General features: G+C 47.5%; 1 protein-coding gene across 6 annotated transcripts in view; it reads right to left on the bottom strand.

The window, feature by feature from the left end:
* The window catches only part of DZIP1 (DAZ interacting zinc finger protein 1), a 55341-nt gene extending 41304 nt beyond the window's left edge, over positions 1–14037 (bottom strand). For 3 of the 6 annotated variants that reach the window (XM_004746138.3, XM_004746135.3, XM_004746140.3), the window contains exons 1-7: positions 13706–14037; positions 12918–13015; positions 12335–12548; positions 11351–11594; positions 10677–11237; positions 3202–3286; positions 410–534 (exon numbers count right to left, since the gene is read on the bottom strand). In XM_004746138.3, coding sequence (XP_004746195.1) covers positions 410–534; positions 3202–3286; positions 10677–11237; positions 11351–11386 — 807 coding nt within the window. In that variant the 5' untranslated portion in view covers positions 11387–11594; positions 12335–12548; positions 12918–13015; positions 13706–14037. The remainder of the gene's footprint in view (positions 1–409; positions 535–3201; positions 3287–10676; positions 11238–11350; positions 11595–12334; positions 12549–12917; positions 13016–13705) is intronic. The other 3 variants (XM_004746136.3, XM_004746137.3, XM_013053135.2) reach the window with 3 other exon arrangements.
* Positions 14038–15121: the final 1084 nt, after the last annotated feature.

The following is a 15121-nucleotide window of genomic DNA, read 5'->3' as shown; positions in this document are numbered from 1 at the left end:
GGTTTTTTTTTTTGAAAAGATAAACAAAACTGACAAACCTTTAGCTACACAAACCGAAAAAGGACTCAGGCAAATTATAAAGGAAAGAAGAGACATTACAACCGACACTACAGAATTACAAAGGATGGTAATAATCTACTGCATACAGTTGCATGCCAACAAATTGGACAGTCTCAAAGAAATGGATAAATGCCTAGAAACAGGCAACCTAACAAGACTGAATCATGAGAAGAATAGGAAATCTGAACAGACCAATAATGAGTCAGGACACTGAATCATTAATCAAACACCTCCCAACAAAGAAAAGCCCGGGACCAGAGGACTTCACTTGTGAATTCCATCAAACGTTTCAAAGGAACTCATACGGGTCCTTCCCAACATCCCACCGGTTCAGGACTCAGTACCCTACCTTGGAGAACCTGACGGCGTGGGCGTGCTGGGCAGCCTCCAGCTGAGACCTGGTGAGCTGCAGCTGCTCCTTGAGCATGTCAATCTCACTCTGGAGCTTATCAGTCTGTGCTTTTTTCTTATACTCTGTTGCAACAGAAACATGCAGTTAAAATACCACCTCTTCAGAAACCTAGCTGAAAACTTATGGGGTACAGCCTCATTGATAAGATAAAGACAAAGGAAAGTGCTCTGACTTGGGCTACTACTACTTTTTCATGCCACGTGAGCCAATTTTTGCTCGTGAGTGTTTACTTGCAGCCCTTCACCTTATGGGGCGCCAAATTACTTGTAGCAGATTATTTCAGCCACTGTGTTGGATTATCCTCTAGAGACAGTGTGAGAGCCCATTCAGGGTAAGCTAATGGTAACAAAGAATAATCCTGAGCTCTTCTTGGAGGTGCCGGTCTCAAGAGAAGAGAAGCCAATAGCTTCCACTACAGGTAGTGCCATATTGGAAGTCTCTAAGGTCACTGTCCTTCTGGCTCCCACCACACACTCTCCTGAGAACCCCATCGGTGCTAAGACAAGCAGAGGCTGGTATTCAGAATGCAAACTGGGGCCATATGCTGTCCACAGGGCCAAAACGAGGTACCAAAAGGTTGTAAAAGGAAGCAACAAGTGAAGGGAAGGTACTTATTATGTACATGTACTTACATGAAGATGTGCACATGACTGAATGGATATACATGTGTCTGTGAGTGTAGACATGAAAGGTATGGAAACCAAAGTAGAAAGTCAGAATCTCAAAGATGACCTGAAGAAATAATACTCATTTCAGAGTCTGAACCACTCTCTGAAACGAGTATGAGATAGAATAAGATACTGAAACAGAAGAGAAAGAAGGTCAGTTTCACACTGAAGAATGGTAGTTTAATTAAAATACTTAATCTTCCCAATTTCTCCAATACACTGCTAAACTCTTATCAGGAGTCCAGGACTTACTAATGGAATTTTCCGCTGTTGGTAGTGTTTATACAAAGCTTAGCTATTTCCTAAATAAATCTCTTTGTCTGAAATAGGCAGGAATGGAAACAGACTGGCCCAAAAAGGAGACTAGAGCAAGCACTTAGGAACAAGCTAGCAGCACACACATTTAGATGCTAAAAGCATTTAAGACCATAATGAGAATTTCTGTGGGTTACCAGTCTACAGGCAGTCAGCAGAATGCTTTGCTCAAGGAGAAATGAGGCCTGGCATTTATTTTACCTTAAGAACGTTTATTCCTGGATAAGCCACAGAACCCCTGCCCTCTCTTGCTTCTTTAATTTCCCCTCTATACATAGTTAATTCACGTCAAGGATCCAAACACACTTTCGTATCTCCCACATCAATGGAAACAAAAATTCTCCCTTGGTTCCACATTTCCCTCTAGACAATGCTCATGTCTCTTGCTGTCCCTCCCAGCAAATGTTACTGACCACCTGCTCACCTGACTCTCAGCTCGGCTCACTCCCTCTGGGCTTCTGTCCCCACCAATCCACTGAAGCTGCTATGTCAAGGTCAGCAGCAGCCGTCGCAACAGCAATAACCAATCCTTGGTCCTCAACTCACTCTGTGCTTCAGGAACTTTCAATAAACTGACCACTGCCTCGCTCTTGAAACCCATGTTTCCCTTGGTTTCCATGACAACACACTCCCAGCTTTCCCTCCTCCCTCTGTTAACTACTCCTCACCGCCCTCAGCTGTGCTTCCTGAGCTCCCCACGTTGGGAGAGCCTGAGGGCTGGCCCTCGACTGTCTTCCCTTTCCTATCTAGGTGAGCTCCTCCAGACCAGCTCTGCAGCCTGGGCCTCTCCCTTGACCTCCAGACCCCCCACCTCCCCACTTGGATGGCGATCGTATGTGTGACTCGAGTTCACCCTGACCAACACCAACTCTCATTCGCCTTCCTTCCTCAATCTGCTTCCGCCCCTAGATCCCCATCTGAGTCAACACCGCCGCCATTCACCCAAACATCTAGGACAAAACCCCAGGACTGTCTTTCTTTATCTCTTGCTCTCATGCCTCTGCACTCTCTTTGTGGAACAGGTCCTCTCCATCTTCACGTCTCTGGTCTCCCTGGTACTGTCCCAGTCCCACTGCGATGTCACTCGCCTGGGCTACTCTGGCAGCCCCCTCACTCTTTCACCTGCTTCCACCACGGCCTATGCTTTCCACCAGGAGCTATTCACACTCCTGGCCAGCCTGGGGCGGGGTAAGGATGCGGGGTGTTAATCCACAAGGTCCCACGTGACCCAGTCTCCTCCCCGCCCCCAACTGTCTTGCTCCCTCTACTTCACTAACCTTCTATCTGTTCCTCAAACGTGCCTGTGCCACCTCTCCCTCATCCCCACCCCCCACCCCAACCACAGTCGTCGCTCCCTTTGCCTGGGATACCCATTTTCCAGATTTTCCCCAGGCTGGGCCCCTCCGCATCATTCTGCCTGCGATCAGCTAGCATATCCTCAGGGACGCCTTTGCCAACCACCCCAGCCCATTCTCCTGCTTTATTTTCTTTGTTGCATCTGCCACATCTGCAAAGAACCACTTGTTTATTTGTGTGAGTGCGTCTCCTCCGCCCCTCTTGACAGACCCCAGGCCTGGTGCCATGCACCGCACCTAGTCGGGGCTCAAGCGTTCCTTAACAAATGAACAAAGACTATAATACTTTCTTGTCAAAGATGTGCAAAGCTGCGCTGGACCACGTCTCCCTGAGAAAAAGAAACAGGGACCCGAAGGAAAACCGATCTTTGAGGCTGAGCCTGTGACTTACCGAGGTGAGAATCTTCGGGGTGGCGCCGCTGAATGTGACTTTGTAGGAAAGCTTGGTTCATAAAGGCCTTGTCACAGAAATGGCACTGAAAAGGAGAGAGCAGCGAATCCCAGGGTCAGTCACCAGTGTCCTCCCACCTACGTTCCATTAAAATTGGAGTCCCTGGGGCATCTGGGTGGCTCAGTGGGTTAAAGCCTCTGCCTTCGGCTCAGGTCATGATCCCAGGGTCCTGGGATCGAGCGCCACATCGGGCTCTGCTCAGCGGGGAGCCTGCTTCCCTTCCACTCTCTCTGCCTGCCTCTCTGCCTACTTGTGATCTCCGTCTGTCAAATGAATAAATAAAATCTTAAAAAAAAAAAATTGGGGGTCCCTAAAGCACCAGCTCTGGGGAATTTTACATATCCCCGGGGGATATGTAAAAGCAGGACTAAAAGGACAACTGTAAACTGGGGTGTTGTCCCCAAACAGTGAAAACTATCTCTGGGCAGCCACGGTGGCCCAACCCGGTGCTTCCAGGAAGCCGGGTTAAGGCTCCCATTAGACAGGTGCTTCCTAGCCGGTCACCAACTTGCTCGGGACACTCCAACCATGCCGATCTTCTCTCTGTCCCTCAAGCAGGTCAACTTCAGCCTCTGCCTGAATCTTCCCCAGACCTTCCCCGCTGGCTCCTTCTTGACCCTCCCTGAAGCATCTTCCACACGGGGGAGGAATGGCGCGACCTCTACCAGACCCTCGCGGCCGGTCCTCCTGCCAGTCACCGTCCCAACCCGCTGTCTTATTTTCAACATTGCACATCTCACCGATTACTATTTCCACATGTACACACTTCACGTGTTTATGGTCTCCTGCCCAATGCCTCTGGGTTCCAGAACATCCTATTCCTGACGCCATGAGCTCTTGTCGATCTTACTCATAGCATTATCCCCAGCCCAGCATTAATAAATGACTGAACACATGCTTAGAAATGTTTAGCTTCCTAAATACATTTTACTGGGGGGAAAAAAAAATCAGTGCTACCAATATCTCCATTTTCCACTTTAACACTGATTCAAATTTTAAGCAAAAACTCAACTTGTGGGACGCCTGGGTGGCTCAGTTGGTTAAGCATCTGCCTTCGGCTCAGGTCATGATCCCAGCGTCCTGGGATCGAGTCCCACATCGGGCTTCTTGCTCCGCGGGGAGCCTGCTTCTCCCTCTGACTCTGCCTTCCACTCTGTCTGCCTGCGCTCGCTCTCGCTCGCTCTCTCTCTGACAAATAAATAAATAAAATCTTTAAAAAAAAAAAAAAAACTCAACTTGTGGGGCGCCTCGGTGGCTCAGTGGGTTAAGCCGCTGCCTTCAGCTCAAGTCATGATCTCAGGGTCCTGGGATCGAGCCCCACATCGAGCTCTTTGCACAGCAGGGAGCCTGCTTCCTCCTCTCTCTCTGCCTGCCTCTCTGACTGCTTGTGATCTCTCTCTGTCAAATAAATAAATAAATCTTAAAAAAAAAAAAAAAAAAAAACCTCAACTTGTTTCATCGTACCTGTATTACTCTGAATTAAACCGTGAATATTAAATATTTTTATTTCTTAGTATTTCAGAGTCTATCTCTAAAAGGGATTTCTTTTTACACGTCATAATAGTATTACTCCACCTTTTAAAATGTGAAAATTATGGGCACCTGGGTGGTTAAGTGGGTTAAGCCTCTTCCTTTGGCTCCCGTCATGGTCTCGGGGCCTTGAGATCAAGCCCTGAATCTGGCTCTCTACTCAGCAGGGAGCCTGCTTCTCCCTCTCTTTCTGCCTGCCTCTCTGCTTACTTGTGATCTCTCCCTGTCAAATAAATAAATGAAATCTTTAAAAAAATATAAATAAAATGTGAAAGTTAATTCCTTAATGTCAACACATTAATAATATTATTTTTCTCCAATATTTCACATACTGCCTTAAGAACAAAAACGTTGCAGTGTTTTGTTTTGAATCAGGATCCACATAAGGCCATATCCTGCAATGGCTCATCATGTCTCTCAACTCTCTTTTGATCTAGAAGTTGACCCTCCATCTCTCTTTTTCCCTGCAATTTGCTTGCCAAAGAAACTGAACATGTGTCCTATGGAGTTTCTCCCAGTCTGGATTCTGCAGTTTCATCTCCAATGTGCTATTAACCTATTCTATTCGCACACAGTGTTGCCTTACTCTGAATCAGGAAACCTACATGGCAAGCTCTGATTCTCTTTCCCAGAAAACCCCCAGGATGCCCTATTTCCTGGCATCGTGTTTCAGGGAACCTTGAATGTATCTTTCCAGCCTTCTCTGCTGATGATGAGTGCTTGAGTTTCCTCACAATACTTTAGGGACTGTCCTCCTGACTCAGGGGTCAGTGTGGGCTCTAACGTTGTGCACAACCCTGGAGAAAGGAAAGGATGAAGAAACCTAAAATATGGGGCTTTTAATTTCTGAAAATGGAAAATAGGTATTTTAACTATTTGAGTAATACAGAAAAGCCAGGGTAAGAAGGGGTTCCTACTCCCAAAAAAAGAAGCCTGACATTGTGACTGCATCAAGATGAAAAACTTCTGGGGTGCCTGGGTGGCTCAGTCCATTAAGGGTCTCCCTTTGACTCAGATTATGATCCCAGGGTTCTGGGATTGAGCTTCATGTTGGGGCTCTCTGTTCAGTGGGGATTCTGATTCTCCCTCTCCCCTGCACCTTCCCCTCACTCATGCTCTCTCTGCACGCTGTCTTTCTCTCAAGTAAATAAATAAAATCTTTAAAGTAAAAATAAAATTAAAAAATGATGAACTTTCATATGACAAAAACATCAAAACAAAGTTAGAAGACTTTCAGTTTGAACAACTTGAAAGTTGCCATTCCATACTAACAATAAGTAAAAAGCTGAACAGACTAAAAAATCAACAACTCTTCTTGGATCCATAAGAGGAGAAGACACCAGGCAAACCACCACCTGCAAGCTTGCAGAGACAGACATTGTACTGGAAGTCGTTGTTAATGTAATACAGCAAGAAAAGGAAATAACAAATACAAAGAAAAAAAAAATACAGCCTAGGAAGGAAGACACAGAATTTTCTTTGTTTGCAGATAACACTAATGTATATAGAAAATCCAAAAGAATTGACCAAAAAAAAACCCTTAGAACTAATAACAAAGTATACTACAAGTTGTAGGATATAATGTTAATATACTAAAGCCAACTTTTGTATATTCCAGTAATGAAAAATTGGAATTTGAGATTAAAAACACACTACTATTTACATTAACACCCCCCAAAATGAGTACTTAGGTATGAATCCAACAAAATATGTACATGATCTATATGAGGAAAGCTTCAAAGTTCTGAAGAACAAATCAAAGAAGAACTAAATAAATGAATGTCCATGTTCATGGATAAGAAGACTCAATATTGTCAATAATTCTCCCTAGTTTGATCTTTAGATTCAAAGCAATCCCAATCCAAATCCCAGCAAGTGATTTGTGAATAGCAGCAAATTCATTCTGAAGTTTGCTAAAAAACCCAGAATAGTCAACACGGAATTGGAGGAGAACGACAAAGTTGAAGGACTGACGTTTCTCAACTTTAAGACTCATTACTTAAAACAACAGTAATCAAGACAGTGTAGTACTAGCTAGAGAACAGACGAACAGATCAATGGAGGAGAAGAGAGAGCCCGGAGACAAACCCTTGTGAATATCACCTGATCTTGGACAAAGGAGAGAAAACAATACAATGGTTTGTTTGAAACTACAAAGATAGTTTATTCAACAATGGTGCTGGAACAACTGGACATCCACACGCAAAAAAAAAAAAAAAAAAAATAAAAAAAGGAACATCAGCACAGTCTTCACATCCTTCCCAAAATCTAACTCAAAATGGATCACAAACCTAAATGTAAAATGTGAAACTACAAAACTCCTAAAAATCAACATAGGTGAAAACCTAGATGACCTTGGTGATTTTTTAAAATTTTTATTGTTTTTTAAAGATTTTATTAATTTATGAGAAAGAGAAAGAGATGGATAAAGAGTGTGTGCAGGAGCAGGGGGAGGGAGGGGCAGGCGGAGGGAGAAGCAGGCTCCCTGCTGAGCAGGTTGGTGGTGGGGAGGTGCATGGGGAATGAATTAGGTCACAGCATTATCAGAGGCATATTTTAAAGTATGTCTCTCTGACTGCAAAATGCATGCTTTTGCTACCCCCAACATTCATCTCCAACTCCAAAACACTGAAAAACTGCAGAAATTCACTGGCAGATTCCCAAATCGGCCTGGCGTGCCAAAGCATGGAGAGGAATCTAAGTCTTCCCATTATGAGAACAAAAGTTCTTCTTAGAATGAGTCTAAGTCCTGTTATGACCCATTGGTATTTTTAATTTTTTTTTAAGGATTTTATTTATTTATTTGACAGAGATCACAAGTAGGCAGAGAGGCAGGCAGAGAGAGAGTAGGAAGCAGGCTCCATGCCCGATGCGGGGTACAATCCCCGGACCCTGACATCATGACCTGAGCCGAAGGCAGAGGTTTAACCCGCTGAGCCACCCAGGCGCTCCAGTATTTCTAAATTTTTAATTAAAAAAATAATTTGATAGACAGGTCATTGGTACGCACTAGCCTTTACCCATGGCCACAAGACTTCCCCAGCTGTTAGTGGTCTCTTATTTAAACACAATTTAATGACTGAGGGGAAGGTCCAATAGCTATTTCAACAAAACCAATCGCATTTCTGCAAATTTTATCATAAGCCAAATATCCCCAAACACAGGAACCTGAAGTTAAAATAATTGTAACACCTTAGAACCCAAGGCTAGTTTATGCGTCAACTTTTCTTAGCAGCAGTCTTGACTTCCCCTCCCGGAGTCAAGCACAGCAACAATATTCAGCTCCCGGGAAAGATGTAAAGATTTGCAGAGATCACAGGGAGCCATGGTTCAAGAGAAATCCGCATGCACGTGTCAGATGCCGTTTCCTCAGACCTCCTCATGCCACACATGCATTAACTCATGGAATTCTCAGAATAGCCCTAAAAGGTATCCCTACCACCAACGTTCTCATTTTCCAGATGAGGAAACGAAGGTTCAGGACTTGCATGGTGGAATACGTTGGATTTAAATCCACGAAGTCTAACTCTAGGACTGTCACCCTACAGGGCTTAACTGCTCAAAGACACCATCTAGAGCCCCCCAAAGCAGCAGAGTGTATTTATACTACACGGAGTAGGAAAAAGTGGTCTGGTCTCCTCTACTTTTTCATGGTCACACCTGGCACGCGATACACCTGACATTGTCATTCAGGGACTCTGCTGAGTGGCCGAGCAGACAGGTGTCACTCCATAAAAATCAGCCATTACCTTTATTAATGCATCTCATTCACACTTGAAAATCTTTACTAACGACTATTGCTATGGTAACTAAAAGAATGAAAAAACGTTCATAAATCTTAAAATGTCTGTATGTTATAGGTTTTAACATTTCACGGATTATGGCCAAAGCTAAAATTTTTTTTTTAAGATTCATTTATATATTTGAGGGAAAAAGAGAGAGAGAGAGAGCGTGCGTGTGCTCACGCAGGCTGGAGAATCTCAAGCAGACTCCCCACCCAGTGAAGAGCCTGATGCAGGACTCAATTTTAAGATCCCGGAGATCATGACCAGAGCCGAAACCAAGAGTATGGTGCTCAACCAACTGAGCCACTCTAGCGCCCCAAGCTGAACTATTTTTAACGTCTAAACAGAATCCATTCCATTCATTGTATAATAAATATATTTATTAAAGGCCATATCAACACTATTTGTAAATAAATTTATGAAACAAATAGGCAATGAGCAACATCAGTTGTTATTTGAGGGTTATACCTCAGGGCTGTGTACCCAAGGCTAACCACTAAGGCTTTCTAATGATATTCTCTTCTAACTGTTCACCTATTTTTTTTTAAAGGATTTTATTTATTTATTTGACAGAGAGAGAAAGCGGGTGCACAAGCAGAGGCAGCAGCAGGCAGAGGGAGTGGGAGAAGCAGGCTCCCCACTGAGCAAGGAGCCAAATGCCGAACTCGATCCCAGGACCCTGGGATCACCACCTGAGCCGAGAGCAGCCACTTAATGGACTGAACCACTCAGGTGTCACAACTGTTCGCGTATTTTAAGTATACTTCTCCCAAGGCTTCTATGGGTTAGCCCTAAGCACTAAGAACCACACCATTATCTATGCCTACGGCCAGTCTTCCGCAATCACTCACACCATTAATACCTAAGCCTACTGAGGCTTTTTTTTTTTTTTTTTTAATAAACTCTACACCCACCATGGGGCTGAAACTCATGACCCCAAGATCATGAGTCCCACACTCTACCAACTGAACCAGCCAGGCGTCCAACTCACTGAGACCTTTTAACTCATATTTAGCCAAAGTCACTATAGTGTCAGGGAATGAAATCAATCTTGTCCGCCTGTTGCTTACTTTAATATCTTTTTTTTTTTTAAAGATTTTTATTTATTTATTTGACAGAGAAAAATCACAAGTAGGCAGAGAGGCAGGCAGAGAGAGAGAGAGGAGGAAGCAGGCTCCCTGCTGAGCAGAGAGCCCGATGCGGGACTCGATCCCAGGACCCTGAGATCATGACCTGAGCCGAAGGCAGCGGCTTAACCACTGAGCCACCCAGGCGCCCGCTTACTTTAATATCTTTACCAAAGATATCTTTAACAAACATTGTTGATTTAAAAAAGTACATTGATTTTTGTTATACTAAAAATTACAATATTTATTTGAGCTCAATGTCTAACCCATAATAGAGAGTAAAGGCAGAAAAGCAGGAGGTTTTACTCTTTTAAATCCTGTTGTTTTAGTAATAAAATATATTTTAAATACTACCCATTCAATCAAAACACACTGTTGTCTTATATCACTAATATTGTTATAGTAGGCAGTGTTCTTGTTCTTAGGAAATATACACACTGAAATATTCAGGAGTCTGAAACTCACTGTCAAATTGTTAAAAATAATAGTATGTACACAGATACTGAGTAAATACAGCAAAGGTGGCAAATGTTCATAACCGGAGAATTTGGGTGAGGGGTTTATGAAGTTCCCTGCGCTATTCTTACAACCTTTCCGTAAGTTTGAAAATATTTTGAAATAAAATGCCCATAAGTTTCATCATACCACCTCATCTGGGGCAGACCTCATCAGCAGTTTGTAAAAGGTTTATTCTTCATTCCATCGATTAGAAGAAGGATGCAGTTTCTCAAACCAGCATTTAGAAGGCTTCCATAAAGCACCGTGGACACAGTTTAATTATTAATCCCGTGGTCGTCTACGGAAGGTAATGAACCATGTCCCCTGTTGGTTACAGTTACTATTTTGCTTAACTCTTGGGGAAAAAAGCGGGGCGGGCAGTGATCTAGAAAAGGGCTCTCCATATCCTGGCCAGTGGGGACCCGGGTTTTTTTTTTACTGGTTTATGAATCGGAATCGCAACGCGCGGTCCCACCTGGTAATAGCTGGCTTTGGCCTCGATCATCAGCTGCTGGGTGGAGATCATCTTCTTCCTGCGTTTACACTCCTCCTTGAGCAGCTTCATCTCCCCAGCCTGCTTGGCGAGGAGCTTCTGGCTCTGCTCGCTCTCGGCCACGCTCAGGCGCAGGCGCTCCTCCAGGCCGCGCAGCTGCGACGTGAGGAACTCCTGGGAGTGCAGCAGGTACTCGATGGTGAGCTGCGCCAGGCGGATGAGCTTCAGCAGCACCGGGTCCACCCCCGACTGGCAGTGCGGGCACTTCTCGTCCTCCAGCTTGCAGAAGGTGATGTTCATGATGTTCTCCTGCAGCGTCAGCACGTCCACCGCCCCCGCCACCTTGTCCACGTCGATGGCGCTCAGCCGCCGCCAGTCCACGCTCTCCAGCCGCGGCCGGAACTGGAAGAAGGGCAGGGGGCCCGACGCCGCGCTGTAGGGGCCACTGGCCATCGCGGAGCGCGCGCCCGAGGCAGCTGCGGGGGCGTCGGGGCCCTCCAGGCCGCCGCTGGCCAGCGGATAGTAGACGTGCTTCTGGAAGGGCTGCGGGAAGGAGACAGCGTGGCGGTGGTGGTGGTGGGAGAAACTGGGAGTCCCGGGAGCCGCGGCCCCCGCCAGCCCCACATGCCCAGGCAGCCCGATCTCACCGCTCTTACCATGCTTGGAAGCAAATCCGCCGCCTCCGCCGGCATCCGAGGAGGGGGCGGTCCCGTCTACCCGGCCCGGGCCGCCTCCCGGGCCGCCGCCGCCCCACCCCTCGGGAGCGGGAGAGGGCCCGGTCTCCCGCGGCGGCGGCGGCCTAAGGTCCGGGCGTCCAGGCCGTTGCTATGGCAGCGCCCCAGCCGGGACCTGGAGCGAAGGGCGCGCCTGCCCGGGAGCGGTCAGCGGGCGCCCAGGGCCCTGCGGGACCAGAAAAGACGTCGTGGGCGAGCGCGTCCACCGGGAGAGGGGAATCTCCTGGGCGCCGGCTCCCTGGGCCACTCCCCTCCCTGGCTCTGGGGCTGACGCTCCCCAGTTCCTAAGGAGTAGACAGCCACATCCCCCCCACCCCCACCCCCACCCCGGCACTGCCAGCCTCTGGTTATTTTACTCCCGCCCTCGCTCTAGGTTTTGAGATTAGAAATGCTACTCATCTTTATCTTTCACACACAACTTAAAAAACGTTAAGCAACAAAACTGTAAAATTAAATGGGATGGAGGGGAATTGGCTGCAAAGGAGCAGAAAGACACTTTTGCCGTGTAACAGGAATATTCTGAACTTTCGTTGTGCTGTCTGTTGATTACCTGTTATACACATTTATCAAAATTTATCGAATTGGACATTGACGATGAAGGGTGCATTTGTTTATTATACCACAATGAAATAGTTAAAAAAATTAAATTAGTAGCTCATTCTATTTGATGGGACCTCTTCTCAATTCCTTATACCCAAGACCCTTTTTAAAAATGGAGTCTTTCTTCCTCTATGAGTTGCCTACCTAAATATAAGATACTGATAGAAGTGCAAATGAAGGAATATCCCCGGATAGTAATACTTCACTTGTCTTTCCAAATGGATACACTCTCAAAATGTAAAGGTTAAAAAAAAAAATTATATGGAAGGGAACATTACCCATCAGCTTTGTACCATCAAGTTTTACCTTAAGAACTTGTGTGGCAGCTGCATTCTGTTATATGGAGAGGCTAAAATATCTCTAGCAGCAACTTGCAGGCCACAGGCCTTTCATTCTTGGGGTCCTTTGGGTGCTGCCCGTGGCTACCACAGGGATCAATGAGCTGAGGAAAAGCCACACATTCCTCAATCCACCGGGGAGTCCCTGCTTGGAACAACCATCAGGAAATTTTTTTTCTTTCCTAACAGCCAGATATGTGAATAGAAGAAAAGAAAATACAGTTCAGGGTAACTTAATGCAAAGTTGTAATGTCAAATATTTTTAGCACTTTCCAGATACTGCGAACTAGAGATAAAATCACATAAAAGCATCCAGGAAATTGAGAACACACTTCATATGACTTCACATAAACCGTACATGCAGTTAACTTTTAAGGGGCCTTTGGGGGAAAAAAATAACTATTAACCGCTCACTGCAGCTGGCATAAAAGACTTACAGACCTAGGTTCAAAGTTTGAGTCTTCCATTTACTTGCTGCTTGACCTAAAACAAGTTATGTCAGGCCCGGGCCTCAGTTTCCCAACCTGTGTAAGGGACGTCAGGATACCGACCTGGCAGGTCTGTGGGCTGTGGGCTCCATCCACCGGGTTGCAGGATCAGCGGGAACAAGGGCTGTGATTTCTCTTGCTCACCGTTATGTCCTCAGCACCTGGCAAAGTTCAGGCACAGAGAGCGTTGAGAATTTGCCAGACGGACACGTGGATAAGAATAATTGAATGAATTCGGCGTTTTGTTAAGTAAATGTCAGATCCCGGCCCGTATCCCTCCTATGTTCTCTGCCTCTGGCCTGTTACGAAGAGTCACCCATGCTCTGGACCCAGGCCCTTGGAGCTGAACGTGGGGGGCTCTCCGCGCGCCCCCACTGCGGTCGGAGGAGGAGGCGGCGCGCGGGGCCGGAGCGCCCATCTACGTTCGCTGCCGCCACTCTGGGCGCAGAGAGAGCGGCTCGGGGGGCCACCCTTGCCCCTGGGCTGAATCACGGCCCCAAGATGGCCGGAACAGGAAAGATGGGGGCACGCTTTCCCGTTCCCTCCGCCCCTCCGGCCGGGGCTGGGCGGCAGCCCCGCGCAGCGCCTCCAGTCCCGGGCGCACGGCGGGTGGCCCGCGGAACCCGCAAAGACAAAGGCCAGCTTACACGGGCTCCGGGGAGGCCCCGGCACTGTCCCGGGGAGAAGGGAAACGGGGAGTGGGGGGCTGCCGCAGTCACGCCAGCGGGGTCTGCAGTGCCTGGGCTCGCGATGGGGGGAAGCGGGAGGAGACCCTGGCTACGCCGGCACAGAGATGCCGGGTCGGCCGCGGGCTCCCAAGGGCTCCAGGCGCATCCCGGGCCTTGGCTCACCCCAGCTGCGCGCTCCTTGGCGGGCGCCGGGCGCTGCAGGCGGACGGGCGGACGCTGGGGACCCAAACCCCAGAAGCGCTGCGAGCGCAGGCGGGGCCCACGGAGGCCGAGGAGCAGCCGAGCGGGAAGCGGCGGGCCGGCTCCTTCTTCCAGGGCGCAGAAGGAAGCCTGTCTGGTTTGGGCAAGTTGTGGCGCGGCCGGCCTGGCGCCTTTCGGGCCCTCCCAGACTCCCGGCCGCGGGCTCCTCGGAATCCCCCACCCCCCTCCCGCCCCCCTCCCCTGGACGATCTGCCTCCGGCCTCTCCGCTCTGCGTCCCAGCTCGTCTGGCAGCTGGGCGGGACCGTGCGCGTCTAGACCGCAGCGCAAAAATGCGCTCCGCCAATCCCGCCGTGGGTGCAGACACGTGGTGCCGGGGCGCGCTCTGTTGCTGGCGGGGGTGTTCTCCCCGGGAAGGCTTTTCAAAGAGAAAGCAGATTCAGTCCAGCCCTGCAGCTGGCCTGGCCCTCAACTAGCTAATTTACTATGGGTGCTTTATGTGAATTCTCTGCCAAGAAGAGATGCATTTTAATCGCAGAAGTCTTGCAGATGCAAGGAACCTTGAAGAGGCTTCCTGCTGCAGTTCTGCATTTGAGTGACGTGGAAAATCGGGTTAGGGACTCTGCCTGCAAGCACGCAAGGATGAATCCCACGTAGGTTTCCGCGTCCCCTTCGGATATTTTAAGACTTTATTTAGTTATTTGACGCAGAGAGAGAGACAGCAAGAGAGGGAAGGAAAGCAGGGGCAATGGGAGAGGGAGAAGCAGGCCTCCCGCTGAGTAGGAAGGCCAGTGCGGGTTTGGTCCCAGGACTCTGGGATCATGACCTGAGCCAAGGCAGACACTTAATGACTGAGCCACCCAGGCGCCCCAACTATATTTTTAATCTAAAATTGGAACACTTGGTTGAGAATTGGGCAAAATTCAGTATTTTAAAATAAGGAGTAACCCAGAAAGTATGGGTGTATCATTTTAACAACCATGAGATTGGCCCAGATTGAGGAATTTGAGTGCCTTGAGTACAAAATATTAGTGTCTGCTGTAGCAAAAGTTGTTTTTCACTTAGAAAGGGGTAACTACAGAATCTTTGCTGGATGGTAACATGTTAACCTAAAATGCCTTTCCTTGTGCTTCTCCCTCACCCAATCAACTTTGTCCCGTACTTGATTTAGCACAAAGCTTCAAACATCATAATGCTTTAGTAAGGATTTGTGTGAATTTCTTTTTTTTTTTTTAAGATTTTATTTATTTGACAGGACAGAGAGATCACAAGTAGTGAGAGAGGCAGACAGAGAGAGAGGGGAAAGCAGGCTCCCCACTGAGCAGAGAGCCCGATGTGGGGCTCTATCCCAGAACCCTGGGATCATGTTGAAAGCAGAG

This window comes from Mustela putorius, unplaced genomic scaffold (assembly GCF_011764305.1).
Source record: "Mustela putorius furo isolate JIRA1106 unplaced genomic scaffold, ASM1176430v1.1 tig00003974_pilon_pilon_pilon, whole genome shotgun sequence".
NCBI classification, from domain to species: domain Eukaryota; kingdom Metazoa; phylum Chordata; class Mammalia; order Carnivora; family Mustelidae; genus Mustela; species Mustela putorius.
The sequence above is the reverse complement of the archived record's forward strand: the minus strand, read 5'-3'. Positions and strand labels throughout refer to the sequence as shown.